General features: G+C 35.1%; 1 protein-coding gene across 4 annotated transcripts in view; it reads right to left on the minus strand.

The window, feature by feature from the left end:
* VPS8 (VPS8 subunit of CORVET complex) overlaps positions 1–27,993 on the minus strand; it is a 304,326-nt gene that overhangs the window by 161,171 nt on the left and 115,162 nt on the right. For all 4 annotated transcript variants that reach the window (XM_073231972.1, XM_073231971.1, XM_073231970.1 and 1 more), the window contains exons 22-24: positions 17,072–17,294; positions 13,717–13,806; positions 11,291–11,342 (exon numbers count right to left, since the gene is read on the minus strand). In XM_073231972.1, the coding sequence (XP_073088073.1) occupies positions 11,291–11,342; positions 13,717–13,806; positions 17,072–17,294 (365 nt within the window). The remainder of the gene's footprint in view (positions 1–11,290; positions 11,343–13,716; positions 13,807–17,071; positions 17,295–27,993) is intronic.

Consider the following 27,993-nt stretch of genomic DNA (forward strand, 5'->3'; position numbering starts at 1 on the left):
TGCTGGCCACACCCACAGCAAGGGAGCTTCCTCCATACTGACCGGGCAAGATACAGAGACCCAGTCTACACAAAATTGCCCAACACAAGCCACTAGGGGTCGCAGTTGTCCCAGTAAAGAAAGGCCAGGAGCAAGTGGAAAGAGTCTTGGCTCTCCCAGCTGAGAGACGAACAGACGAGTCAATAGCATACCACTGCACCTATCAACATGAAAAGGCAAAAAAAATTGATCCAAACAAGACTAACTCAGACATCTTCGACATTTTCTACATCTTCACCCGAGAAGGAACCTGGGGAGATAGATTTAACCAATCTTCCTGAAAAAGAATTCAAAACAAAAGTCATAACCATGCTGATGGACTTGCAGAGAAATATGCAAGAACTAACGAGGGGGAATACAGAAATAAAACAAGCTCTGGGAGGACTTCAAAGCAGAATGGACGAGATGCAAGAGACCATTAATGAACTAGAAAACAGAGAACAGGAACGCAGAGAAGCTGATGCAGAGAGAGATAAAAGGATCTCAAGGAATGAAAGAATATTAAAAGAACTGTGTGACGAATTGAAACGGAACAATATCCGCATTATAGGGGTACTAGAAGAAGAAGAGAGAGAAAAAGGGATAGAAAGTGTCTTTGAAGAAATAATTGCCGCAAACTTCCCCAAACTAGGGGAGGAAATGGCCTCTCAGACCACAGAGGTACACAGAACTCCCATGACAAGGGATCCAAGGAGGGCAACACCAAGACACATAATAATTAAAATGGCAAAGATCAAAGAGTATTAAAGGCAGCCAGAGAGAAAAAAAAGGTCACCTACAAAGGAAAGCCCATCAGGCTATCATCAGAATTCTCAACAGAAACCTTACAGGCCAGAAGAGAATGGCACGATATACTTAATGCAATGAAGCAGAAGGGCCTTGAACCAAGAATACTGTATCCAGCACGATTATCATTTAAATATGAAGGAGGGATTAAACAATTCCCAGACAAGCAAAAGTTGAAGGAATTTGCCTCTCACAAATCACCTCTACAGGGCATCTTACAGGGACTGCTCTAGATGGGAGCACTCCTAAAAAGAGCACAGAACAAAACACCCAACATATGAAGAATGGAAGAGGAGGAATAAGAAGGGAGAGAAATAAAGAATCAGCAGACCGTATTTATAATAGCTCAATAAGCGAGTTAAGATAGACAGTAAGATAGTAAAGAAGCTAACCTTGAACCTTTGGTAACCACAAACTTAAAGCCTGCAATGGCAATAAGTACATACCTTTCAATAATCACCCTAAATGTAAATGGACTGAAGGCACCAATCAAAAGACACAGAGTAATATGGATAAAAAAGCAAGACCCGTCCATAATCTGCTTACAAGAGACTCACCTCAAACGCAAAGACATGCACAGACTTAAAGTCAAGGGATGGAAAAAGATATTTCATGCAAACAACAGAGAGAAAAAAGCAGGTGTTGCAATACTAGTCTAAGACAAAATAGACTTCAAAATAAAGAAAGTAACAAAAGATAAAGAACACTACATAATGATAAAGGGCTCAGTCCAACAAGAGGATATAACCATTATAAATATATATGTACCAAATACAGGAGCACCAACATATGTGAAACAAATACTAATAGAATTAAAGGAGGAAATAGAATGCAATGCATTCATTTTGGGAGACTTCAACACACCACTCACTCCAAAGGACAGATCCACCAGACAGAAAATAAGTAAGGACACAGAGGCACTGAACAACACACTAGAACAGATGGACCTAATAGACATCTACAGAACTCTACATCCAAAAGCAACAGGATACACATTCTTCTCAAGTACACATGGAACATTCTCCAGAATAGACCACATACTAGGCCACAAAAAGAGCCTCAGTAAATTCCAAAAGATTGAAATCTTACCAACCAACTTTTCAGACCACAAAGGTATAAAACTAGAAATAAATTGTACAAAGAAAGCAAAAAGGCTCACAAACACATGGTGGCTTAGCAACATGCTCCTAAATAATCAATGGCTCAATGACCAAATTAAAATGGAGATCCAGCAATATATGGAAACAAATAACAACAACACAAAGCTCCAACTACTGTGGGATACAGCAAAAGCAGTCTTAAGAGGAAAGTATATAGCAATCCAGGCATATTTAAAGAAGGAAGAACAATCCCAAATGAATGGTCTAATGTCACAATTATCGAAATTGGAAAAAGAAGAACAAATGAGGCCTAAGGTCAGCAGGAGGAGGGACATAATAAAGATCAGAGAAAAAAATAAACAAAATTGAGAAGAATAAAACAATAGAAAAAAATCAATGAAACCGAGAGCTGGTTCTTCAAGAAAATAAACAAAATAGATAAGCCTCTAGGAAGACTTATAAGAGGAAAAGAGAGTCAACACACATCAACAGAATCAGAAACAAGAAAGGAAAAATCACGACGGACCCTACAGAAATACAAAGAATAATTGGAGAGTACTATGAAAACCTATATGCTAACAAGCTGGGAAACCTAGGAGAAATGGACAACTTCCTAGAAAAATACAACCTTCCAAGACTGACCCAGAAAGAAACAGAAAATCTAAACAGACCAATTACCAGCAACGAAATTGAAGCGGCAATCAAAAAACTACCAAAGAACAAAACCCCCAGGCCAGATGGATTTACCTCGGAATTTTATCAGACACACAGAGAAGACATAATACTCATTCTCCTTAAAGTTTTCCAAAAAATAGAAGAGAAGGGAATACTCCCAAACTCATTCTATGAAGCCAACATCACCCTAATACCAAAACCAGGCAAAGACCCTACAAAAAAAGAAAACTACAGACCAATATCCCTGATGAACGTAGATGCAAAAATACTCAACAAAATATTAGCAAACTGAATTCAAAAATACATCAAAAGGATCATACACCATGACCAAGTGGGATTCATCCCAGGCATGCAAGGATGGTACAACATTCGAAAATCAATCAACATCATCCACCACATCAACAAAAAGAAAGACAAAAACCACATGATCATCTCCATAGATGCTGAAAAAGCGTTCGACAAAATTCAACATCCATTCATGATAAAAACTCTCAACAAAATGGGTATAGAGGGCAAGTACCTCAACATAATAAAGGCCATATATGATAAACCCACAGCCAACATCATACTGAACAGCAAGAAGCTGAAAGCTTTTCCTTTGCGATCGGGAACAAGACAGGGATGCCCACTCTCCCCACTGCTATTCAACATAGTACTGAAGGTCTTAGCCACAGCAATTAGACAAAACAAAGAAAAACAAGGAATCCAGATTGGTAAAGAAGAAATTAAACTGTCACTATTTGCAGATGACATGATATTGTACATAAAAAACCCTAAAGACTCCACTCTGAAACTACTAGAGCTAATATTGGAATTCAGCAAAGTTGCAGGATACAAAGTTAACACACAGAAATCTGTGGCTTTCCTATACACTAACAATAAACTAATAGAAAGAGAAATCAGGAAGACAATTCCATTCACAATAGCATCAAAAAGAATCAAATACCTAGGAATAAACCTAACCAAGGAAGTGAAAGACCTATATCCTGAAAACTATAAGACACTCTTAAGAGAAATTAAAGAGGTCACTAACAAATGGAAACGCATCCCATGCTCCTGGCTAGGAAGAATTAATATCGTCAAAATGGCCATCCTGCCCAAAGCAATATACAGATTCAATGCAATCCCTATCAAATTACCAACAGCATTCTTCAATGAACTGGAACAAATAGTTCAAAAATTCATATGGAAACACCAAAGACCCTGAATAGCTAAAGCAATCCTGAGAAGGAAGAATTAAGTGGGGGGGGATCTCACTCCCCAACTTCAAGCTCTACTACAAAGACACAGTAATCAAAACAATTCTTGTACTGGCACAAGAACAGAGCCACAGACCAATGGAACAGAATAGAGACCCCAAACATTAACCCAAACATATGTGGTCAACTAATATTCTATAAAGGGGCCATGGACATACAATGGGGAAATGACAGTCTCTTCTACAGATGGTGCTGGCAAAACTGGACAGCTACATGTAAGAGAATGAAACTGGATCACTGTCTAACCCCATACACAAAAGTAAATTTGAAATGGATCAAAGACTTGAATGTAAGTCATGAAACCATAAAACTCTTAGAAAAAAACATAGGCAAAAATCTCTTAGACATAAACATGAGTGACCTCTTCTTGAACATATCTCTCCAGGCAAGGGAAACAAAAGCAAAAATGAACAAATGGGACTATATCAAGCTGAAAAGCTTCTGTAGAGCAAAGGACATCATCAATAGAACAAAAAGGTATCCTACAGTATGGGAGAATACATTCATAAATGACAGATCCGATAAAGGGTTGACATCCAAAATATATAAAGAGCTCACACACCTCAACAAACAAAAAGCAAATAATCCAATTAAAAAATGGGCAGAGGAGCTGAATAGACAGTTCTCTAAAGAAGAAATTCAGATGGTGAACAGACACATGAAAAGATGCTCCACATTGCTTGTCATCAGAGAAATGCAAATTAAAACCACAATGAGATATCATCTCACACCAGTAAGGATGGCTGCCATCCAAAAGACAAACAACAACAAATATTGGCGAGGTTGTGGAGAAAGGGGAACCCTCCTACACTGCTGGTGGGAATGTAAATTAGTTCAACCATTGTGGAAAGCAGTATGGAGGTTCCTCAGAATGCTCAAAGTAGAAATACCATTTGACCCAGGAATTCCACTTCTAGGAATTTACCCTAAGAATGCAGCACTCCAGTTTGAAAAAGACAGATGCACCCCTATGTTTATCGCTGCACTATTTACAATAGCCAAGATATGGAAGCAACCTAAATGTCCATCAGTAGATGAATGGATAAAGAAGATGTGGTACATATACACAATGGAATATTACTCAGCTATAAGAAAAAAACAGATCCTACCATTTGCAACAACATAGACGGAGCTAGAGGGTATTATGCTCAGTGAAATAAGCCAGGTGGAGAAAGACAAGTACCAAATGATTTCACTCATATGTGGAATATAAGAACAAAAGAAAACTGAAGGAACAAAACAGCAGCAGAAGCACAGAACCCAAGAATGGACTAGCAGTTACCAAAGGGAAAGGGACTGGGGAGGACAGGTGGGAAGGGAGGGATAACAGTGGGAAAAGATAAAGGGGGCATTATGATTAACATGTATAGTGTGGGGGGCCACAGGGAGGGCTGTGCAACACAGAGAAGACAAATATTGATTTTACAGCATCTTACTATGTTGATGGACAGTGACTGTGAACGGGCATGTGGGGGGGACTTGGTGAAGGGGGAGCCTAGTAAACATAATGTCCTTCATGTAATTGTAGATTAATGATACCAAAATAAGAAAAAAATCTCTACAACATAAAAATATAGAATATAATTCAAAGAAATCCAATATATGAAGAACAAAAAAAATAAAACATATTCTTAAGAGCAAAGAAAATCAATTAAGTCCACTCCTGAAATTAACAAAATGTTAGAACAGATAAGGATTTTAAAGTGACTGTTATATTTATCCACTATGAAGTAAAGCCAAACATGTTTCAGTGCATGAAAATTTGAACAGATAAATGAAGAGATGCAGGAGAGAAACAGAAATAATAAAAAAAGAATCAAATTAAAATTATAGAATTGAAAAATACAATCATGGTGTAAGGTTGGAGGCACCAGAGGGAGGAGTAAGCACGTCGGACACTGATGACGAGCCAAAGTCCCGGGCTGCTGCCCCCTTCCAACCTGAAAAATGTGCCTTAGGCTAGCCAATCCTCGCGCCACTGTAAATCTAAGCTCTCCATCCCCCTACCTTCTTTAAAAACTCGCTGCCTGCCCTGCTGAGTGCGACTTCCCCAGCCTCTATTTCCGTAGACTGGGGAACATCGCCCAGGAATTGTGCTCAAGTAAACTGCCTGTCCCTTTGTTGCCTCTCTTCACCTGCTTATTTCGGCTAGAATTTATCTTACACATGGAAAATAAAAATATACTGAATGGATTTAATAGCTGAATTGACATGAAAGAGTCAACTTGAAGGTAGAGCATTAAAAATCATCCAAGGAGAAGAATGGAGATGAAATCAAGACCACAGAAAACAAAACAAAAACAAAACCCGAAGGTGACCTATTAGATGGTGGAGGAAGGACTTTCAAAAATCTGCCCTTCCATAAAAGCAATGAGAATACTGGCAAAAACAGTAAAAAAATCAACTTCTCCAAAACTCTTGACACTAACTTAAGGTGTGCAACAACCCAAGGCATGTTTACTCAAGAGAAATGGCCTAATCTCAGTCAGATCAGTTAGCTTTACAGTGTTTGAACTTTATCTAGTCCCATCCCTCTTTCCCCAGCTTCACCATAGCTTTGAAAACCAACAGTCTTACAACCACAGTAGCTGTGAAAACCAGCAACTTAGCAGCCACTTGGGGGAGAACAGTTGTGGAGCTCCCCAAAAGCCTCATCCTCAGAGATCCAATTCCCAGGGCTTGTCTTTTTCAGTCCTGACTCAGAGTTGATTCTATGCAAAAACACTATCCCCAGGGCATTTGTCAAAAACAATCAGACCACTTGTTTAACTTTACAGGTACCAGAGCAAGTGCTACCAGAAGGAACTACCAAGAGGCCCACCAAAAAAACTTAAAAGGAGAAACTGGAGAATGGGAGGCCTGCAGGAGGCTTTAAAAAACCTCACTTCATTTCTGCAACTCTATCTAGGAGGATATGTGCATGTATAGGGCTGTGAACATACCCAGGAAAAACCTAAAAGGGCCCAAGCTATAACTTATGGCTGAATATGAGACTCTACACAATCAGGAAGCAAAGGCTAATGCAGAATTTTAAAATGCATGTTTGGGCACTGAAAAGTCCAAAATAAAATGAAGCAAAAACTTATGGACTTAAAGAAGCAGACTGTACAACTATAACAGTTGGAGACTTCAGTATTCCATTTTCAAAAATGGACAGAACACTTAGCAGAAGATGAACAGGTAATAGAATTCTTAAAACTATAACCAACTAGAAGTAACAAACATCTATAGAACATTCCACTCAACAACAAAACACACGCAACATTATTTTCAAGTGCACATGGAACATTCTCCAGAATAGATAATGTGTTAGGCTATAAAATAAGTCCCAATAAATTTTAAAAGATAGAAATCACACAAACTATGTTCTCTGACCACACTGGAATAAAATTAGAAATATCAGAAGGAAATGTAACAAACTCACAAATATATGGAAATTAAACAACTGTGGTTAAAATTGCAACATTTCCAGAATCTCTTGCCTGGCTTTAGTGCATCTCCATATCAATAGGTGTTTTCAAGGGGTGGAGAGAAGTAGTCTATCTCTATATCAATGGGTAATTACAAGGGGGAGCTGGAGCATATCTGGACCAGAGAGGTTGGGTGGGACCGCTTGTTCTTCTGCAGCCAGGTCACAAGAGACAAGGGCAAGCAGAAGTGGATGATGGCTTGTAAGCAATAAATGGGTTTCTCCCACTTTATTTCTCCTTTTGACTGATTTTGGTTTCAAAGGTATTTTGCCCCAGGATTTTCCCCTGGAGTTACAACAACATATTTCTAAATGACCAATACCATAGGGAAATAAGAAAATATTTTGACATGAATGAAAATGAAGATACAACATACCAAAACTTAAGGGATGCAGATAAAGCATTATTTAGAGGGATATTTACAGGTATAAGCATCTATTTTTAAGAAAAATAAAAATTTCAAATCAATAACCTGAACTTCTACCTCAAGAAACTAAAAAAAGAGCAAATTAAACCCAAAGAAAGAGGAAGTAAATTATATAGAGTGAAAATAAATGAAATAGGAAAGAAAAATACAGAATATATCAACAATATCAAAATTGGTTCTTTGAAAAGACCAACAAAATTGACAAACCTATAGCTAGACAGACCAAGAAGACTCAAATTAAAATCATCAGCAATAAGAGACATCACTCCTGCCCTTATAAAAATAAAAGGAATACATGAATACTATATACCAACAAATTAGATAATAGATGAAATGGTCAAATTCCTGGAAATACACAAACACTTACTCAGGAATAAATAGATTATTTGAATAGACTAAAACAAGCAAAGAGGCTGAACTTGTCATTTAAACACTTCCAATAAGGAATATCCTAGGCCCACATGGCTTCACTAATGACTCCTAGAACATTTAAGGAAGTATTAATATCAGTCCTTTGCAAACTTTTCTGAAAAACGGAAAAGGGAACACTTTCCAACCCATTCCATGAAGCAAGTATACCAACATATCAGGTATACTTGATACCAAGATCAGAAAAAGATATGAAAGAAAATAAAACTACAGAATATCCTTTTTGAATATAGGCATAAAAATCCTCCTCCCCCTACCAAAAAAATCTGCAACATGTAAAAAAGATGTATACACCATGACTAAGTGAGATTTATCCCTGGAATATAAGATTGGCTTACCATATGAAAATCAATCAAATCTTACAGACCAAATAAATAGAATAAAGGACAAAGCCCTCAAGATTTTCCTAATATATGCAGGGAAAAGCATTTGATAAAATTAAACTCTTTTGTGTTAAAAATACTCAACACACTAGAAATAGAAGGAAACTTCTTTAAACTGATAAAGCCATCTACAAAAAAACTCAGTTTATATTATATTTAATGGTGAAAAACTGAATAATTTCCCCTTTAGATCAGGAAAAAGATAGATATGCACTCTTGTCACTTCAACATTTTCATGGAGGTTCTAGGCAGGCCAATTAAGGAAGAAAAAGAAATAAAAGGCATCCAGATTAGAAGGGAAGGTGTAAAACTATCTCTATTTATGGATGACATGATCTTACATATGTAGAAAATTCTAAGGAATCCATTTAAAAAATCAGAACTAATAATTCAGGAAGGATGAAGAATGTAAATTCAGTGCACAAAAACCAATTTTACTTCTGTATGATGTCCATTCTAAAAATGAAATTAAAAACCAATTTCATTTCTAATAGCATCAAAATGAATAAAATAGGAATAAAATAGGAATTAACAAAAGAAGTATATGACTTGTATACCAAAAATGGCAAAACATCACTGGACCGTCTCTGAAAGAAATTAAACAAGATCTAAATAAATGAAAGGCATTCTGTGTTGATGGATTGGAAGACTTACGAATGTTAAGGTAGCAGTACTCCTTAAATTGATCTGTAGATTCCAAGCAATCCTTACCAAAAAATCTCACCTGCCTTTCTAAAGAACTTGGAAAAGCACACTGATTTTAAAAGATGGAAATAAATGAAGAAACATATCATATTTATAGATTAGAAGGTTCAATGGTGTTAAGATGGTAATCCCTCCAAAATTAATCTATAGGGTCAATGTAATCCCAGACAAAATTCTAATTAGCTTTTAAAGAAACTGATGACTGACTTTAAAGTTTATAAGGGAAGGCAAAGGACTAGCTAAACCTAGACCAGCTAAACCAATTTTGAAAAAGAAAAACAAAGTTGGAGGACTTAAGGTACCTGATTTCAAGACTTACTACAAAGATATAATATTCAAGAAAGTATACTATTGATATAAGTATAGGCACATCAATGGAACATAACAGAGAGCACAGAAAAAGACCTACTTATAGAGTCAATTGATTTTTGACAAAAAAGGTGTCAAAGGTAGTTTAGTGGAAACAGAATAATCTTTTCAAAAAATGGTAAAGGAATTGAAAGCTATACAGGAAAAAAGTCCTTGCTCTTTACCTTGTATCACACAGGAAAATTAATCTCAATGGATTTAGAACTAAAAAGAAGTGCTGAAAGTATTAATTACTGAAAGAAAATGTAGGAGAAAATCTTCATGACATAGAATTGGACAGAGATTTCTTAAACAGAGCAACAAAAGTCTAAAATTACAAAAGAACAAAATAAAATGGACATAATGAAGATTAAAAACTTTTTTGTTCTTTAAAAAAACATGGTTAAGAAAATAAAAAGGTAAGCAACATACTGGTAGAAAAGTTTTGTAAAACATATATTGTTAAAGGGCTTGTCTTCAAACTGCATAAAGCATTCCTATAGGCTCTGGTGGAGAATTCACTCACTTGAAACTATTATAACTCAAAATAAAGCTAAATAATACTTTTTCCCTACCCCCAAAGAGTGCTAAAGATTTAAACAGACAATTCACAGAAAAATGTATGTGATTGGGCAAGAGCACATGAAACGATGTTCAACATCACTAGTAGGGAAATGAAAATTAAAAGCCCAGTGAGATATTACACCACTACAATGGCTAAAAATTTTATGAGATTTTTAGAAGACTGACAATGCTAAGTGCTGACAAGGATATGGAGCAACTGGAACTCTCATATTTTGCTGATGGGAATGCAAAATGGTATGGGCATTTTGAAAAACAAATAACAGTACCTTAGAAAGTAAAACATACATTTATCACACACTCCATCCACTCCAATCCTAGGTAGTTGCCCAAGAAAAATGAACACATCTACCTACACAAAATGTTATTTATAGCCAGGGGTTAGCGATGGGGGTTAAAGGCAATGTAAGGATACCTGTGGTAATAAAACTGTTCTGTATCTTGATTTTTATCACTGTGATATCTGGATGTGATATTGTGATTTTGTTTTGCAAAATTAGCATTGAGAGGAACTGGTCAGGAGTACACAAGATGTTATGTCATTTCTTACAACTGCAGGTGAATAATGATTACCTCATAATAAAAAGTTTAATTGTAAACAAAAAAACTCATCCACAGATGTTATAGTAGCTTATTGGAAGCACTCATATGTCCAGCAACTGGTGAATAAACAAATGACAGTATAGCCAATCCATGAAATACCATTCAGCAGTAAAAGAAAACAAAGTATTAATACATGCAATAACATGGACAAACCTCAAAAACATTGTGCTAAATGAAAGAAATAAAACACCAAAGATTACATACTGTGTAATTTCACTAACATGAAATGTAGTGACAGAAAGTACATCAGTGATTGCCTGGAGGTGGGGCGCTGGGGAAAGGACTGATTACAAAGGAGCAGGAGGAAACTTATTAGTGTGAACAAACCATGTAGTTCCTTCTATAGTTTGATTATGGTGGTGGTTACATGACTATATACAATTATCAAAATTCACACTGTACACATAAAATTGGTGAATTTTATCTTTAAATAATACCATAAAATTTTAAAAAGAGAAAAAATTAAGGCTTAGAAAATTAATACCTGTTAGTGTCTTTCCTGCATTCAGAGGAGAAGCAATGACTCTGAAAAGTTTCTGCATTAAAACGAATAGGAAAATAATCACCATCATTTTAAAAGAAGAATATTTTTAAAATCAAGAATCTCTGCTATTAATCACATTTCTCTGACTGAATTAGTCATTTGTTATTCAGATTAAATATAAAAACTTTTGATGTGGACATGAACCATTTTAGAAAGATCACTGGGAAATAATCATTGTCATATTCCTTGCTGAAAGAAAACATTTAATAAGTAAATTAGATGAAGGTCTTTGTTGAGATTATAGTTTTTGAAACAAAATGTCCTTAGGTTCCTAAAGATTCTTTATTTTTTAAAAAATAGCAAGCATTTAAGGGATTAATAGCCCACCAAAATGGTAATTAAGATTACTTTAAAGTAAAAACATCTGAACAATCAGCAGCCAAAGAAAGAAACTATCTAAATTTAAGCACAGCCTCTAAAAAGACAATAAGATTAATAGCTAAACTATATTAGCCTTCCTCAGAGGGAGTTTCCTATTTGGGAGAAGACTGCTCTTTAGCACTGGCAGGTACAAATTCAACTGTTCATTAACATCAAAAAGCCTAATAAAACCATACTTTCCAGTGGAAGCCCTCAATCCCTTCTTCCCTCTCAATCACCCAACATTTTGTTAAACTGGTATACAAACCTTTCCCTCTGGCTCTTCAGTGCGTTACTCATTACTGAGTGCTCCCACTACATGTGTGAATAAACCTTGTCTTTTTTTCTGGTTAACCTGTCCATTGTCAGTTAATTCAGACTTCACACACACCCACCAGTAACACCCAATATCTCAGAAGCAGCCAAATCTAGAACTAAGATTTCAAACTAGAGTAGTCATCTCAAATGTGATGGCACTGCATTTCATTCTAGAAAATCTAGAAAATTTCAAAAAGTAGGGCACCTCTGCTCAGTTTAGATCTCTTTAAGTATTAAAATGACTAAACATTAAACACTGAAAAGTAATTTCCTTATAGGCAGATAATTATAGAAGAGGAATCAAAAGTTGGAGCTCTCCTCCATTAATAAAATTTCCAAATGACTTTTTAATAACAAATACCAAGCTAGTACACATACTCTTAACAAAAGAGAACCTTAAAGGTCCAGCATTCCATCTGAGATGTATAGGTGTGAATGCAAACCATATTTGGAGGAATAAAAAAGCCACACAAAACAAAAACTTAAAAAGTGAACAATAACCAAACCCATAAATCTCTGGGTTATATTTTTATCAATTTAAAATGCATCATATTAGAATCTGATTTTAGGGATTGAGAGAAACTAGAAATTGCCTTAATTCTTCCTAAGTGGGTCTAATAGTAAGACAGAGAACATTTTTGCACACATGGAGGTCCTGGACCTCACTCAAGAGGCAGCTAACCAATTTCTCAGGGAAGGCTTGACATATGTGAGGAAGTAGCTGAGAGGTGTTCAAGTGTAAAAAAATACTTACTTGACACATAGACAATCAGGGTCAAAATCAGGGGAAAGGGCTATGGCACTCATTTTGGAAACTGACCAAGAACAGAGAGGTGCACCCAAAACTGAAGGAGTTATGAATTAGAGAGATATTCACCTATCAAGCCAAATGTGTTTAAAGAAAACTGAAAAATCATAGGATGACTGCTGACTTAGTAATTCTGAAGACAGTTTTGGATGGCCATTAAATCTGCAAAAATGTTGCCTGGATGCCTTCCACAGATGCCTGGCTCTTTTGAGCCAGGTAATTAGTCACTGTAGTAAAGCAATAGGTTGGCAGGGAGCCTCACATACCCACAATCCATTATCCATAACCCATTATCCACAATATTGTCCTTAAATAACAAGATGGATATGGGGCTTGGTTCTTTAAAATAAACCCAAATGTTTTAGATGCTCTCTTCTGGGAAGGATGATAAATTAGAATGAACGCTATAAATTCTGAACTGGGAAAAACAACAAATTAGCAATTAACAAATAAAGACCTCCCAACATCTTCAAGACTTTCCCCCAACAGAATACCTCTACAAACAGTGTGACTCAGTAGTAAATTTACTATAAACAATAAGAGTATGTAATAAATTTCTTGTGCTTTTTAGAAAAGCTATTATAATACCAAAAATTCTTAGGAAAAAAACGAAGTCCAACAGGCAAGCATTAGTTTTAACTTTCTATTGTTTCCTGGATTTAAATACCTACTTATACAGACTAAAAAAAAAGCAATGGCAGAAAGTATGAAATTAAAAGCTACCTAAAAGTCCCAAGCTAAAATGGGTGTAAATCTATAAATCGACCTGAAATTTAAAAAGGACTGGATGAAAACAGAAACTATTCAAAACAAATAGAGAACAGGGAAAGACCATTAATTGACAATATTAAATATGTGTCCAAGTTAGGAAGTATCTTACCTCCATTGGACTAATAAATTCATTCATGCCTCTGTTGTAGACATAGATCATAGCATCATATAGATGGTTTTCCCAACACATGAGAACTACCTGTAAAAAGGAAGAGTTGTTTGGTCCATACAATTCAGTTAAGTCTCACCAATTATTTACCTTAAAGCTTTAAGAATGGAGAAGACCTTGACTACTCTTCCCTAACTTTTCTTATTTCTTCCCTGAAACAAAAACTGAAATTGAAGTACTCAAACACAATGCCAGGATAAGAGTTATTATAGGTTCAATACTACTCTTAGTAGTATAATAGCTACTTTTAAATGTCCTCCAGAGTCTCATTTATTTCTTCTATATCCTCCCTTTTCCATATTAATTTTACCTTTGGTCAACACTCCTACAAATATTTACTGAACATCTGTATTCAGGCCCTTTTCTATGCATAGGAGACAAAGTGATGGATCCGATGAACCTAGAGCTAGTCTCTACTCTAACAGTTCATCTTGGACACTAACCAAAAGAAGAGAGGAACACAAAATGGTGAGTTATGACTTGGGGAAGATACTCAATTACACAAATAATTCATTTACAAATGTGGACAAGTATTATAAAAGAACCTGACTTGGTCTGGAGTACTCAGAAGGTCATTTCTGAGGGAGTGGTATTTAAGCTACGACCTAAAGGATGTATGCATGTGAACCAAAAGCTGAGGTGGACATTAGGGACTCTGCAGGCAAGAGCAGTAAGGATGAAGGTCCTAAGATGGAAAGAAGCTTGAAGTGTTTAAGGATGGAGAGAAATCAATTGAGAAAATATTTAGGAAGAGAACTAGAAATAACTTGAAGTCCAGAGAACTCTATATTCTTCTGTTCCTGTGAGAGCTATATTATACTCTAAAGTAACAGGGGAAGAGGGCTGAAATAGAAGAGTAGAGGATGCAAAGGAGAATGACAAATGGTAGCTAGAGAGGTAAGAGGAAAACCCAAGTGAGGCATCATGGGAGAGTCTTTCTAGATGAAGACCTGTCTGGGACCATTCCTTTCCTCTCACCACCCTGCCTTTCAGCCAATGCCATGATCATCCAACTCTGTACCAGTGACTTACAGATTTACAGCTTCAGCCCTAACCTGTCCTCTGTCCACAGATCCAGCCACTTGATATCTTCATCTGAATGTCCAGTAGCTATCTCACAGTAATAGGGCACAACAGAACTCCTGATTTTGTTTCTCAAACTTAAAACTACCCCAGTCTTCCATTCTTCTTAAATGAATTACTATCCACCTTGTTTCTCAAGCCAAAAAACTAAGCATCATCCTTAAATTCTCTCTTTCGCATGCTACCACACCCTTGAATCCAATTCATCAGCAAATAAATTCTACCTCCAAAACATATTCAAAATCGGGTCATCTCTCTCCATCTCATGGCTACCACCTCTAGTCAGGACCTCCTCCTAGACCAGCTACTAACCAGTTTCCTTGCTTCTTCTGCACTTGGTCACCACCACTCATTCTGTTATTTCTGTTATTTCTAAAGCAAACCAGAGTAATCTTGCTTAAATCTTTGAATGATTCCCCATAGCACTTAGAATAAAATGGAAAAATCTGTACCTTGCCCTGAAAGGACTACCTCTCTCTTTCAACCAAGCTCCTAATGTGTTTGCTTTTTATCTGTAACTTTAACACTAAAGGCATACACACACACACAATTTGCATTAGCTATTACTTTTACCTGTAGCAATCTTCTCCAAGATCTTTAATTTTCTGATTCCTTTTTGTCATTCAGATTCCAGCCTCAAAAAGGTTTTCTATAATTAACCTAAGGTAGCCTCTCATTCTCTTTCTACCATATTGCCTATTTGACTTTTAACATAACACTTATTTTTGGATATTTCTGGTTTGTTCACTTGTTTATCTGTTTATTGTCAAACTTTTTTGCTGAAATGAAAGCCTTCTGAGAGGATAAGCTTTGGTCACTAAGGTCACTGAAGCATTCTCAAAGCCTGACATTCAATGAATGCTTCTTGAATTAATGAATGAATGCTGTTGGGAAAGTAAGTAAAATCTGAAAAATATCACTTGATACAGTGGACATGGAGGTCATTGCCAACTCTAGTGAAAGCAAGGAGGAAGAGTTTAAGATATGGAGAAAATGGAAGTAGCAACCTAAAAAATGCTTTCAAGAAATCTGGCTGTGAGTGAGAAGAGTGAGATGGCACACTAACCTACAGGGAAGAAGGGGAGAAGGCTTGATATGGAGAGAAGGAAAACTGAGGGGAAGGTTTTTTAGATTGTTGTTTTACAGGAAAAAGACTGGAGAATATTTACATAGTGTTGGGGGAAAACTAAAAATGTTGGAAAGACAAGAAAGGAGAAATTTCTTTTGTATCACTGAAAGGTAAATAAAGCTAGATTAATAACATGCTCTAAAATCATTGGACCTATTGTCAGACATGAAGACTATGCAAATTACCTGTATAATAGAAAGGCATATTTATAAAAGAGGATCTGGCTTTACTTTGCAAACTCACAACCACTCATAAACAGCCTCCGGGAAGAAAACAATAACCATATTTCCAAACCTTCATTTATCTGTGATTTTTGCACATTTAAAAAAACCTTTTGGTCCAAGATCTTTGTTAAGTCACCTGTATTTTAGCTCAATAATGCTTGGCACCTTTGTGGCCCTTCAGGAGTACCACTGTTCATTGTGCTAATATGGAACTAAAGAGTTCGATGAAGATGAAAGAGTGAAATGTCTTATGTCAGAATAAATACCACTCCTCATTTAAGGACTGAAAACTTATTGTGGAGCCCTCAGATATACTGGAGGTATGTTATCAAACAATGGGCTGGCCAATGAGCCTAGGATGCCCTGTACTTTGATTCTTATATTATGCTCAGCATTTCAAAACTAAAGTATGAAAGTTATCAACTCTGGACTTACAAATTAGCTTTTTCAGAAAATGTATCATATCCTTAAAAATAAAAATATTCTATTATTCATATGAAAGTACTCAGTTGAAATTAACTTGCAGGGTGAAAACTTAGTAGTGAAGAAACAGCTGATGAAAGACCAGTCAATAAGCATTTACTGAACAACTTCCAAATGTAACCTCTATGCTAAGAGCTTTAGGGATGGCAAAGAAACAGTAGACTCTTGGCTTGTAAGAATTCATAATCCAACTTTCATTAAAAACAGTCCTAAGAAATATATTGGCAAATACAAGTTTATGAGACATCTTACCAAAAATGCTCAATAAACAACTGGAGTTAATTGAAGTCAAAATGAGGCCTGATCAGTCAGGTAAATATAATAAATAAAGGAATCATGTTTATTCCATACATTAGTAGACTGTTTACAATCTCACCTGCTGAATATCTAGACTGGTGATATCCATATGTACAATGAGGGCTTCCACATTTTCCATTAATTTTTTATCTTGGAAATGAACAATCAGGTCTTTCATTACCTGGGGTGTGATCCCCACCAATTTATCACTTAAAATATATGGTTCAAGGCACTCCAAAAACACTCCTTTGCCCACTGAATTCTCACTAAATTTGTCATACATCTGGCTAAATAAAAGATCCCTGTAATAAAAAGGGAAGAAAATACTTTTAGGAACATTCCAAACATCCATTAAATTCAGTCTGCTAAGTACAGATTATCTTTTTTCCTATTTCAACTTACAAAGTTTATCAAATGGTAACATTTATAGAGCATTACATTATGAAAACCTTTTTATATATACTACCTTAATTAATACTTCCAATATTTCTTTTACAAATAAAAAAAGTTGAGTAAATTAAACTATTTGCTGAAAGTCACATAGCTAACAAGTGATAGTCAGAATTTCCCAAATCCTATGTTGTCCATTATGTCACACTCCTTAAAGACAACAATAATATGGAAAGGTTAGTACAGTGAACATGAAGAAGTAGAAAAAATATCAAAAGGACTATTCCTTTCTTCTTTGCTGCTATCTAAATAGTCCTAGCTGATCTGAAGAATCAATTTGCTTCTTTATCTAGTTCTTCACCTTCACTTCCCTAAAGGTTCAGGCAGTGATTATTGATGGGAGAGGAAGAAGAAAATGTTCAATATTTTAAAAACATGTCTGAAAACTATTATATTGCAGAAACAAAAATCTTTTTAATTAATCAAAATGCCACCACACTCAAAACTGTGTTTTATTTATTTCATATTTCTTGGGCAAACAGTCCATAAATAATTTGATTTCTGTTCATCACAGATACAATTTTGAATCCTATTTTCATGCAGCATTATATACTAAGCATTCTTCTTAAGTTTGTCTAACTCAGAAGGTCTCATTATGCTGACATTTCAGGATTTACTTAACCGTTCTTGTAGTGTTGGATATATCACTGATCTCCAGTACTTTACTCTTAGGAATGATGCCACACTCAACATCTGCATATATAGTCTTTCCCATGTGGGGGACTTAGTTCCTTAGTCATCCTACTTTTAGAAATTTATCTTAAGTCAAAAGATATGAAACATGCTGTGGCACTTGAAATGCATTACTAAATTACCTTCAAAATGCACCACCAATTTATACTGCCACCAGCAATGTATAATTATACAGTTTCACCAGACAGCTGTGTTTGGTTTCTTCCCCAGATAATAAGTATAAATTAAACAACATCACTGTTTTTAGTTCTTCAATGACTTATAATATTAAATTTTTCCCATGTTTTCCATTCAAACACTGTATTGCTTTATATCATTCACTGATTGACTAATACCTTTTTTTTCCCAAAACACAATTGTGCTAATTTTATTTACCTGTTAGGATTATTTATTCTTTACTAAATACATAATCTCCTTATATGTATATCACATCAGTTGTGAAAAGTGCTAAATGGTTCACCTACAAGTGTAGTTTTTCATGACAAGTTCCACAAAAAAGATCAAGGAAAACTCTGAAAGGAGTGGGATGGGGCCTTGCTTCATCTTTAGTCCTGGAAGGGGACAGATGATGAATGAACTGGCTACATCTACACCAGAACCTTGTACAATTTTTCAGTAAAAAGTATTTGCAATATCCTGGGGGGAAATCCATATCCATGACTTTTTTCCCCTCATATCCACAAATGTAGTTTTTGCATCACTTCCCCACTTTGCTTCATATTTGAGTATTTTTCATGTTAGTTTCATTTTAATCAATAACCCATCACATGTTTATGATTACCAATTACTAACCAAGTAAAAGAAGCTGAGATTAGTGAAGTTTTACTATAAGAAAGATAAAGGGTAATCAATAACTCTAACAAATGTAAAGAAAATGTCATATTTGTTGACCCTTCTACTTTATAATGCATTCTTAAAGACAACATGTTGGGAAGATGATTATGTATTTTAGTTGAGCACAAAAAGCCCGGGGGAGAAGAATTAAAGAGCTAAAAATACAGTGAACAGAGCATAAAAGTTGACAAACAAGGCACTCCCGTGACAAATAGCAGCATGCAGTTTGTAAGACTCCTGGCAAAGCTATACATTTGGTTTCTTAGCCAGCCAGAGGCTAGAATAAAGAAAAATGAAGCTCAGCAATTCCTATCTGCATTTCTACCTTAAATATAAAACCCTAAGCCATGTTCTTATTCTGAAAGAATATTTATTAGAATATCATGAAGAAAGGAGAAAGAAAAATAGATACAAAAAAGGGTTTAGCTCTTGTGTTTCTTTCTATGTTTGACCATGTACTCCAAGGTGCTGACTTTGTTTCCTGGAAGAACTAACTTCAAAGCTGCTGTTTATCACTTCAAGTTTAGTCTCCCTACACTCAGTATAACAGAAAAACCATTCTGAATAATAGAGGGCCATCCAAAAGGTATTCTATGTAACTTCACTTTATATTAATACTCATATTAAAGATATTATTTGGAGTTTACCATTTATAACTTTAAATTGATAGGGTAAATGTCCAAATTCACTTTGTGCATTATCAATTTTACAACTTTAAAAGATGTGAAGAAATCAGCTCTGATTATGAGGATAATGATAAATTCAGAGATTGTCTGCAGGCAGTAAAAGAATCAACCCTAACACTTGCCAGTCTGTATCAAATACATAACCAGAAACAAATAAAAAATCCCTACTAAACTTAAGTGGGATTAATAAATCCAAAGCTGATTTGGGCTGGTCTCTCTATTTATAAAAGTAGAAGTAAAGGCCAAATGAACTGTACAAACTTAAGTTCAAAATCCTTTTTTTCCTCCTACAGTTATCAGTTTGTAAAGATTTCATTTTTTTTTTTGAGAGGGCATCTCTCATATTTATTGATCAAATGGTTGTTAACAACAATAAAATTCTGTATAGGGGACTCAATGCACAATCATTAATCAACCCCAAGCCTAATTCTCAACAGTCTCCAATTATCTGAAGCATAACAAACAAGTTCTTCCATGGTGAATAAGTTCTTCCATGGTGAACAGTACAAGGGCAGTCATATCACAGAAACTTTCGGTTTTGATCATGCATCATGAACTATAAACAATCAAGTCAGATATGATTATTCGTTTGATTTTTTTTTTCAAGTAAACCCTTTTTAATTTTCTTGTAAAGATTTCATTTTAAAAGACATGGCTTAATCATGGTGACGGTTGCACAACTCTGTGAATACACTAAAAACCACTGAATTGCACACTTCGAAAGGGTAAATTTTATGGTATGTAAATTATATGTCAATACCATTGTTATAAAACTTAAAAAGGTATGGCACCCTTTTCCCCCTAGCTTTCCTAATTTTAACATGCAAGGAACAGTATCCAGTTCCTCAACCATGCTTGTTAATTAAGGTCTTTCTGTTTCTCAAACAATAATCCTGATGCTGAACAAGATTGGACAAATTCTCTGGCTATCAAAAGACCACTTCAGGTTCACTTTAGATTTAACAAAAATATTTTTGGTTCAGATTTACATATAACTCAAGTCATTTTAAACTTTGTCTTCTTCCTGGATATCTACTTAAAGTGATATAAACTCAAAGTACTCAGATCACCTACACACAACATCTACTTTGCCTTGTTTTATAACTGTTTTATTGAAAAATAATTCACATATAATAATGCAGTACCTATTCTCAAACAATGTCCAAAATTATTATCACAGTTTAATTAAATTCTGGACCTCTTAGCAAAAGAATGGAAAATTATAGCTACTGTTTTAAAGGTAAAATGATAAACCATGAACTGTCCTACAAAAAGCCTTGAAACATTATCTTTTGTCTTAATACTAAAAAAAAAAAAATACACACTACCAAACTGAAATGAAATTATAGAACAGAGACCAAAATATGAAAAAAAAGACAAAAAGTCTTCTAAATTAATTTTCTGTCATTTCTGATTTTACACAATTCACAAAGAGTATAGAGCCAAATTTTAACCAATGTCCATACTATATTGATTGGTATGTCCTACAGAGAAAAAGTAGCATGATTCCTGTCATAGTAAAAAGGACTTTACATTATAAAAAAATTCTTAACTATGAATAGGAATACATACATATGCTAGCTCAATTAATATTAGTGCTGGGCCTAGGATTCTGTGGATTACTATACTGAGTTAACAGTGATTATAGAGCAATAGTTCTGGCATTGACTTAAAACTAATTCAGAATATCTATTTTGTTCAAAATTTGATCTACATAAAAAACAACATATGTGAAAATAAGACTATAAAAACAATGTACTCAATCAGAAGATATTTATACATATATATACACATATATGTATACATATCTACATATACACACATATATTCCAATCTAGTATAAGAGGCTAGTGTGTTTCCTGCTTAAAGTTTGTCTTTAAGCTATCATTCTCACTACTATCAATATTCATGAAACAGTATATTCTATATCCACCTCCTGAAGTGCCCACACTTTAAAACATCTTAATTATGAAATATTTAAAATATAAGGAAATGGGCAGAATATCAAATATCTATGAACCCACCAACCCAATTCCATAAATGTTAACATTTTACCATACTGGCTTCAGATCTTTGTTCATTTGTTTTAGAAATAAAGCAACCTTTATCTGTCATGTTCTCTCTCCTCTGGGGTCACCACCAACCTGAACAAATTATCTTTCTCATCCATTTTTTTATTTTTCCTATATATGCATTTGCCTATAAAATACTTGATTCAGTCTTACATTTTTTTAGAATATGTATGAATGGTATATAGTACATACCCTATTGCAAATTCCTTTTCTCATTGAATTTTCTAATTTATCAATTTTAATACATGTACATCAATTCATCCATCTTATTGGTCATATAACATCTTACTGAATAAATATGCCACAGCTTATTTCTCTATTGATAGACACCTATATTGTTTCCAATCTTTTACACTGTTTATTGATAAACAATGCTACATTACACATCCTTGTACATGTCTTCTTGTGTGCCCATGTGAGGTTTCTCTAAGTCATATATCTGGAAGTGGAATTCTTTAGACAGTAGAGTAGCTTAATTCTACTGATACTGGCAAGTTGATCTCCTATTTGTTTCTATTTGGTGTTTGATGTTTTCTGTTCTTCCACAGTCTTGCTGATTCCTAATGTTTTTAGACTTCTTAATTTTGGCCAGTGTGATGGTATCACTGATTATTGCAAAAAGGAATTTGCAATAGGATACTCATGACATTGAACATCTTCCCGTATATTTAATGACCCTTTTGATATTCTTCTCTCTGAATTTCTCTGAAGTGTTCGTATCATTTGCCCATTTTTCTATTGACTTTTTGCTCTTCTCTTGCTGATTTCTACAAATTCTTTCTAATTTCTGCACTTCTAATCCTTTTCTGATTTTATGTGTTGGAGGTGCCTTCTTAGTCTATTGTGACATGTCTTTTAACTTGGTTTTTAGTGACTTCTATTTTATCAGTCTTTTTCTTAAAGATTTAAATTTGTTGTGCCTTATTTCCTTTTCTACTTTGACGGCAGAAAGGATATCCTCTTATATGAGTTTTAAAATTTAATTTCTTACAAGTAGGATTTTAATCCATCTGGAACTTATTTTTATAAATAGATCAAGGGTGCAATTTATATATATTTTTTTCATATGGAGAGCTAATGGTTCATGCTATAAATTGAAGGTTTGTGGCAACCTTGTGTCAAGTAAAGCTATTGGTGCCATTTTTTTCAATAGCATTTGCTCACTCCATGGCTCTGTGTCACATTTTGGCAATTCTTGCAATATTTCAAACTTTTCCATTGTTGTTATATTTGGTTATGGTGATCTGTAATCATCGACCTTTTGATGCTATTACTGTGATTGTTTGGGGGCACCATGAACCACACCCATGTAAGATAGTGAATTTAATCGATAAATGTGTAATTCTGATTACTCCACCAACCTGTGGTTCTCCACACCTTTATGGCCTCCCTATTTTCTGAGATACAACAATATTAGAATTAGGCCAATTAACAACTCTGCAATGGCTTCTAAGCGTTCAAGTGAAAAGAAGAGTTGCGCATCTCTCACTTCAAATGAAAAGCTAGAAAAGATGAAGCTTAGTGAGGAAGGTATGCTGAAAGCTAAGATAGGTCAAAACACAAGGCCTCTTGCACTAGTTAGCCAACTTGCAAATCCGAAGGGAAAGTTCTTGTAGAAAATTCAAAGTGCTATTCTAGGGAATACATAAATGACAGAAAGCCAAAGTCATTGTTGATAGGAAGAAAATGTTAGTGCTCTGGATAAAAGATCAAACTAGCCACAATATTTCCTTAAGCCAAAACCTAACCCTCTCTTCAACTCTATGAAGGCTGGGAGAAGTGAGAAAACTGGAGAAGAAAAGATGGAAGTTAACATAGATTGGTTCATAAGGAAAGAATCTATCTCCATAACATTGAAGTGAAAAGGAAAGCAGGAAGTGTTAATATAGAAAACTGCAGCAAGTTATCCAAAAGATCTAGCTAAGGTAATTAATAAAAGTGGCTATACTAAACAACAGATTTTCAAAACAGCTTACTGTTGGAAGAAGATGCTATCTAAGACTTTCATAGTTAGAGAGGAATAGTCAATGCCTGGCTTCAAAGCTTCAAAGACAGGCTGATTCCTCTTGCTAGGGGCTAATGCAACTGGTGACTCTAAGTTGAACCCAATGTTCATTTACCATTCTCCAAATCCTAAGGCCCATCAGAATTATGCTAAATCTACTCTACCTGGGCTCTATTAATATAACAACAAAGCCTAGATGACAGGAATCTGTTTACAACATTGTTTACTGAATATTTTAAGCCGACCGTTGAGACCTACTGCTCAGAGACAAGATGCCTTTCAAAATATTACTGCTTGTTAACAATGCACCTGGTCACCCAAGAGCTCTGATGTTTTCATGTCTGCTAACACAACATCCATTCTGTAACTCATGGACTAAGGAGTCATTTCAACTTTCAAGTCTGATGATTTAAGAAATACATTTTGCAAGGATCTAGATGCCATAACTAGATGCCTCTGGTCAATCTGGGCAAAAGCAAATTGAATCCTGGAAAGGATTCACAATCCTAGGTACCATTAAGAACACTTATGATTCATGGGAAGAGGTAAATATATCAACATGAGCATGAACTGGAAGTAGTTGATTCCAGCCCTTAAAGATGACTTTGAGGGCTTCAAAACTTCAGTAGAGGAAGTAACTGCAAATATGGTGGAAACAGCAAGAGAGCTAGAATTAGAAGTGGAGCCTGAAGATATGACTGAATTGCTGCAATCTCATGATAAAATGTGACTGGACAAGGAGCTGCTTCTTATGGATGAGCAAAGAAAGTGGTTTATTAAGACAGAATCTGCTCCAGGTAAAAATGCTGAGAAGACTGTTGAAATGACAACAGAGCATTTAGAATATTATATAAACTTAATTAATTAATCAGTAGCAGGCTTTAAGAAGACTAATTCCCAACTTTACAAGAAGTTCTACTGCGGGTAAAATGCTATCACATAGCATTGCCTGCTATAGAGAAATTGTTCATGAAATGAGAGTCCATAACACAGGAAATTTCACTGTTGTCTTCTTTTAAGAAATTGTCACAGCCACCTCAACCTTGAGTAACCACACCCTGATCAGTCAGCAGCCATCAACATCAAGACAAGACCCTCCACCAGCAAAAAATTATGACTCACTGAAAGCTCAGCTGATGGTTACCATTTCTAAGCAATAAAGTATTGTATAATTAATGAGTTAATTGGTTTTTTAGACATAATGCTATTGTACACTTAGTACAATTTAATGTAAACATAATTTTCATGTGCACTAGAAAACCAAAAAATTCATTTGACTTGTTTTAGGGCATTCGCTTTATTGCAATAGTCAGAACAGAACACACAATATCTCTGACACATGCCTATAACAAGGAAGTGAGTAGGAAAAGTAAGAAAAAACTAAGAAAAGCTAGAGTAAGGTTAATATATATGGCTCTTAGCTTTCTAGGAAACAGTAATTAGCTATAAAATTCACTTAGCTGTTTAAAAGATGCAAAAGTATTTCCAGCACTAACATCTAAGGGAAATTTCTCCTTTAGGCCCTCTGACAGAAGACAGTATATAACATAAAGCATGTTCTCAACTACATCCCAAATATGAATACAACTTAATTCTATGGATAATTGCATACAACACTATAGCTAAAACACTGGAATAAATTTGAGTAAGCAGAAGCTAAATCTCTTCATGACTTAGTCAAAGGTCTGACATAGCAAATAATTGCCCTCAATCACTTTTACTAATACTTTCAAATTATGACACAGCCTTTTATGACTTAGGCTACTTAAATATATACAAACTCATGAGTCAAGTCAGTGTTGTATAGATAGGGTTTTAGGAGTACCTGCTTTGGATCCTCATAGGTGTTCTCTACCACTCAGAAAGTGGTACAAGCTAATGGTTAAGAGCAAGGGCCCAGTGGATTAAAGACTAAGTATATGACCTGAAATCATAAAACTCCTAGAAGAAAACATGGGCAGTATATTCTTAAATACCAGCATTAGCCTTTTTTTCTAGATATGTCTCCCCAAGCAAGGGAAACAAAAACAAAAATAAGCATGTGGGACTACAGCAAACTAAAAAGCATCCACATAGCAAATAAAACTATAAACAAAATGAAAAGACAACTTACTGAAGGGAAGAAGATAATTGCAAATAATATATCTGGTAAGGGGTCACTATCCAAAGTATATAAAGAACCCTTACAACTCAACACACACAGAAAAAGAACCAAATAATCTAATTAAAAAATGGACAAAAGACCTGAATGAACATTTTTCTAAAGAGGACATAGAGCCACATCAAAAAAAGAGCTCAACATCACTAATCATCAGGGAAATGCAAATCAAAACCATGAAGAGCTATCACTTCACACCACTCAGAATGGCTAATATCAAAAGACAAGAAACAACAAATGCTAGTAAGGATGTACAAAAAAGAGAACCCTCATGTACTGTTGAGAAAAATGTAAATTGGTGCAGCCACTATGGAAAACAGTGTGGAGGCTCCTCAAAAAATTCAAAATAGAAATACGATTCAACCCATTCCACATACCAAATAGCATTCCACTTATTGGTATTTACCTGAAGAAAACAAAATCATTAATTCAAAAAGATATATGCAACCCTATGTTTATTGCAGCATTATTTACAAGAGCCAAGATATGGAAACAACCTAAGTGTCTATCAATGGATGAATGGTTAAAGAAGATGTGGTACATATACAAAATGGAATATTACTCAATCATAAAAAAAACCAAAATCTTGACATTTGTGACAACATAGATGGACCTAGAGGGCATTACACTAAGTGAAATAAGTCAGACAGGGAAAGACAAATACCATATGATTTCACTTTTATGAGGAATCTAAAAAATAAGACAAATGAACAAATAAGCAAAATAGAAACAGATGCATAAACACAGAGAACAGACTGGTGGTTGCCATAAGGGAAGGCAAGTGAGGAAACTGGGTGAAAAAAGTGAAGGGGATAAAGAGGTATGATCTTCCAATTATAAAATAAATAGGTCACTGGAATCCCATTCCTTGGAATTTACCCAAAGAATACAACTTCTCAGATCCAAAAAGACATATGCACTCCTATGTTTATCGCAGCACTTTTTATAATAACCAAAATATGGAAGCAACCTAAGTGTCCATCAGTAGATGAATGGATAAAGAAGACATGGTACATATACACAATGGAATACTACTCAGCCATAAGAAAGAAACAAATCCTACCATTTGCAACAAAATGGATGGAGCTGGAGGATATTATGCTCAGTGAAATAAGCCAGGTGGAGAAAGACAAATGGCAAATGATTTCCCTCATTTGTGGAGTATGACAATGAAGCAAAACTGAAGGAACTAAATAGCAGCAGCCTCAGAGACTCCAAGAAGGGACTAGTGGTTACCAAAGGGTAGAGGTGTGGGAGGGTGGGTGGGGAGGGAGGGAGAAGGGGATTGTGGGGTATTATGTTTAGTACACATGGTGTGGGGGATCAGAGGAGAACAGTATAGCACAGAGAAGGGACATAGTGGATCTCTGGCATCTTACTACACTGATGGACAGTACTGCATTGGGATATGGGTGGGGACTTGATAATATGGGTAAATGTAGTAACCACATTGTTTTTTCATGTTAATCCTTCATAAGAGTGTAAATCAATCCTACCTTAATAAAAAATTTAAAAATAAATAAATAAATAGGTCACAGGGATGAAAAGTACAGCATACGGAATACAGTCAATAATATTGTAATAACTTTGTATGGTGACAGATGGTAACTACACTTATTGTGGTGACCATTTTGTAATTTATCTAATTGTCAAATCATTATGTTGTACACCTTAAACCAATGTAATATTGTATATCAACTATACTTCAATGAAAAAAATAATAAAGAGCAAGAGCCCAGGAGCCGACTTCCTGCGTTAGAATGCCTTCTTTGTTCCTCAGAAGAAGTGTGAGTGCACTTTGGCAAGTTATTTAACGGCTTTCTACTTCTGGAACCTCCTATGTAAAATGAAGATAATAGTCTATCTGAGTGTTATAAAAATGAGATAAGTTGTTATAAAAATGAGATAAATTAACGTAAAAGGCTTAGGACCATACCTGGCATGTAAGGAAATACTATTATTATAAATGTGAAAAAAATGTGAATAGCACAGGTTAATTTATATGGTTACTATTTAAACCAACAAAGCTGAATCAAAAGTTTACTTACACTGATTTCTTTTAAACAAAAATGATCTAAAAACCAACACTCCAGAAGCACTATG

The sequence above is a fragment of the Manis javanica genome, chromosome 3 (assembly GCF_040802235.1).
Source record: "Manis javanica isolate MJ-LG chromosome 3, MJ_LKY, whole genome shotgun sequence".
Taxonomy (NCBI): Eukaryota; Metazoa; Chordata; class Mammalia; order Pholidota; family Manidae; genus Manis; species Manis javanica.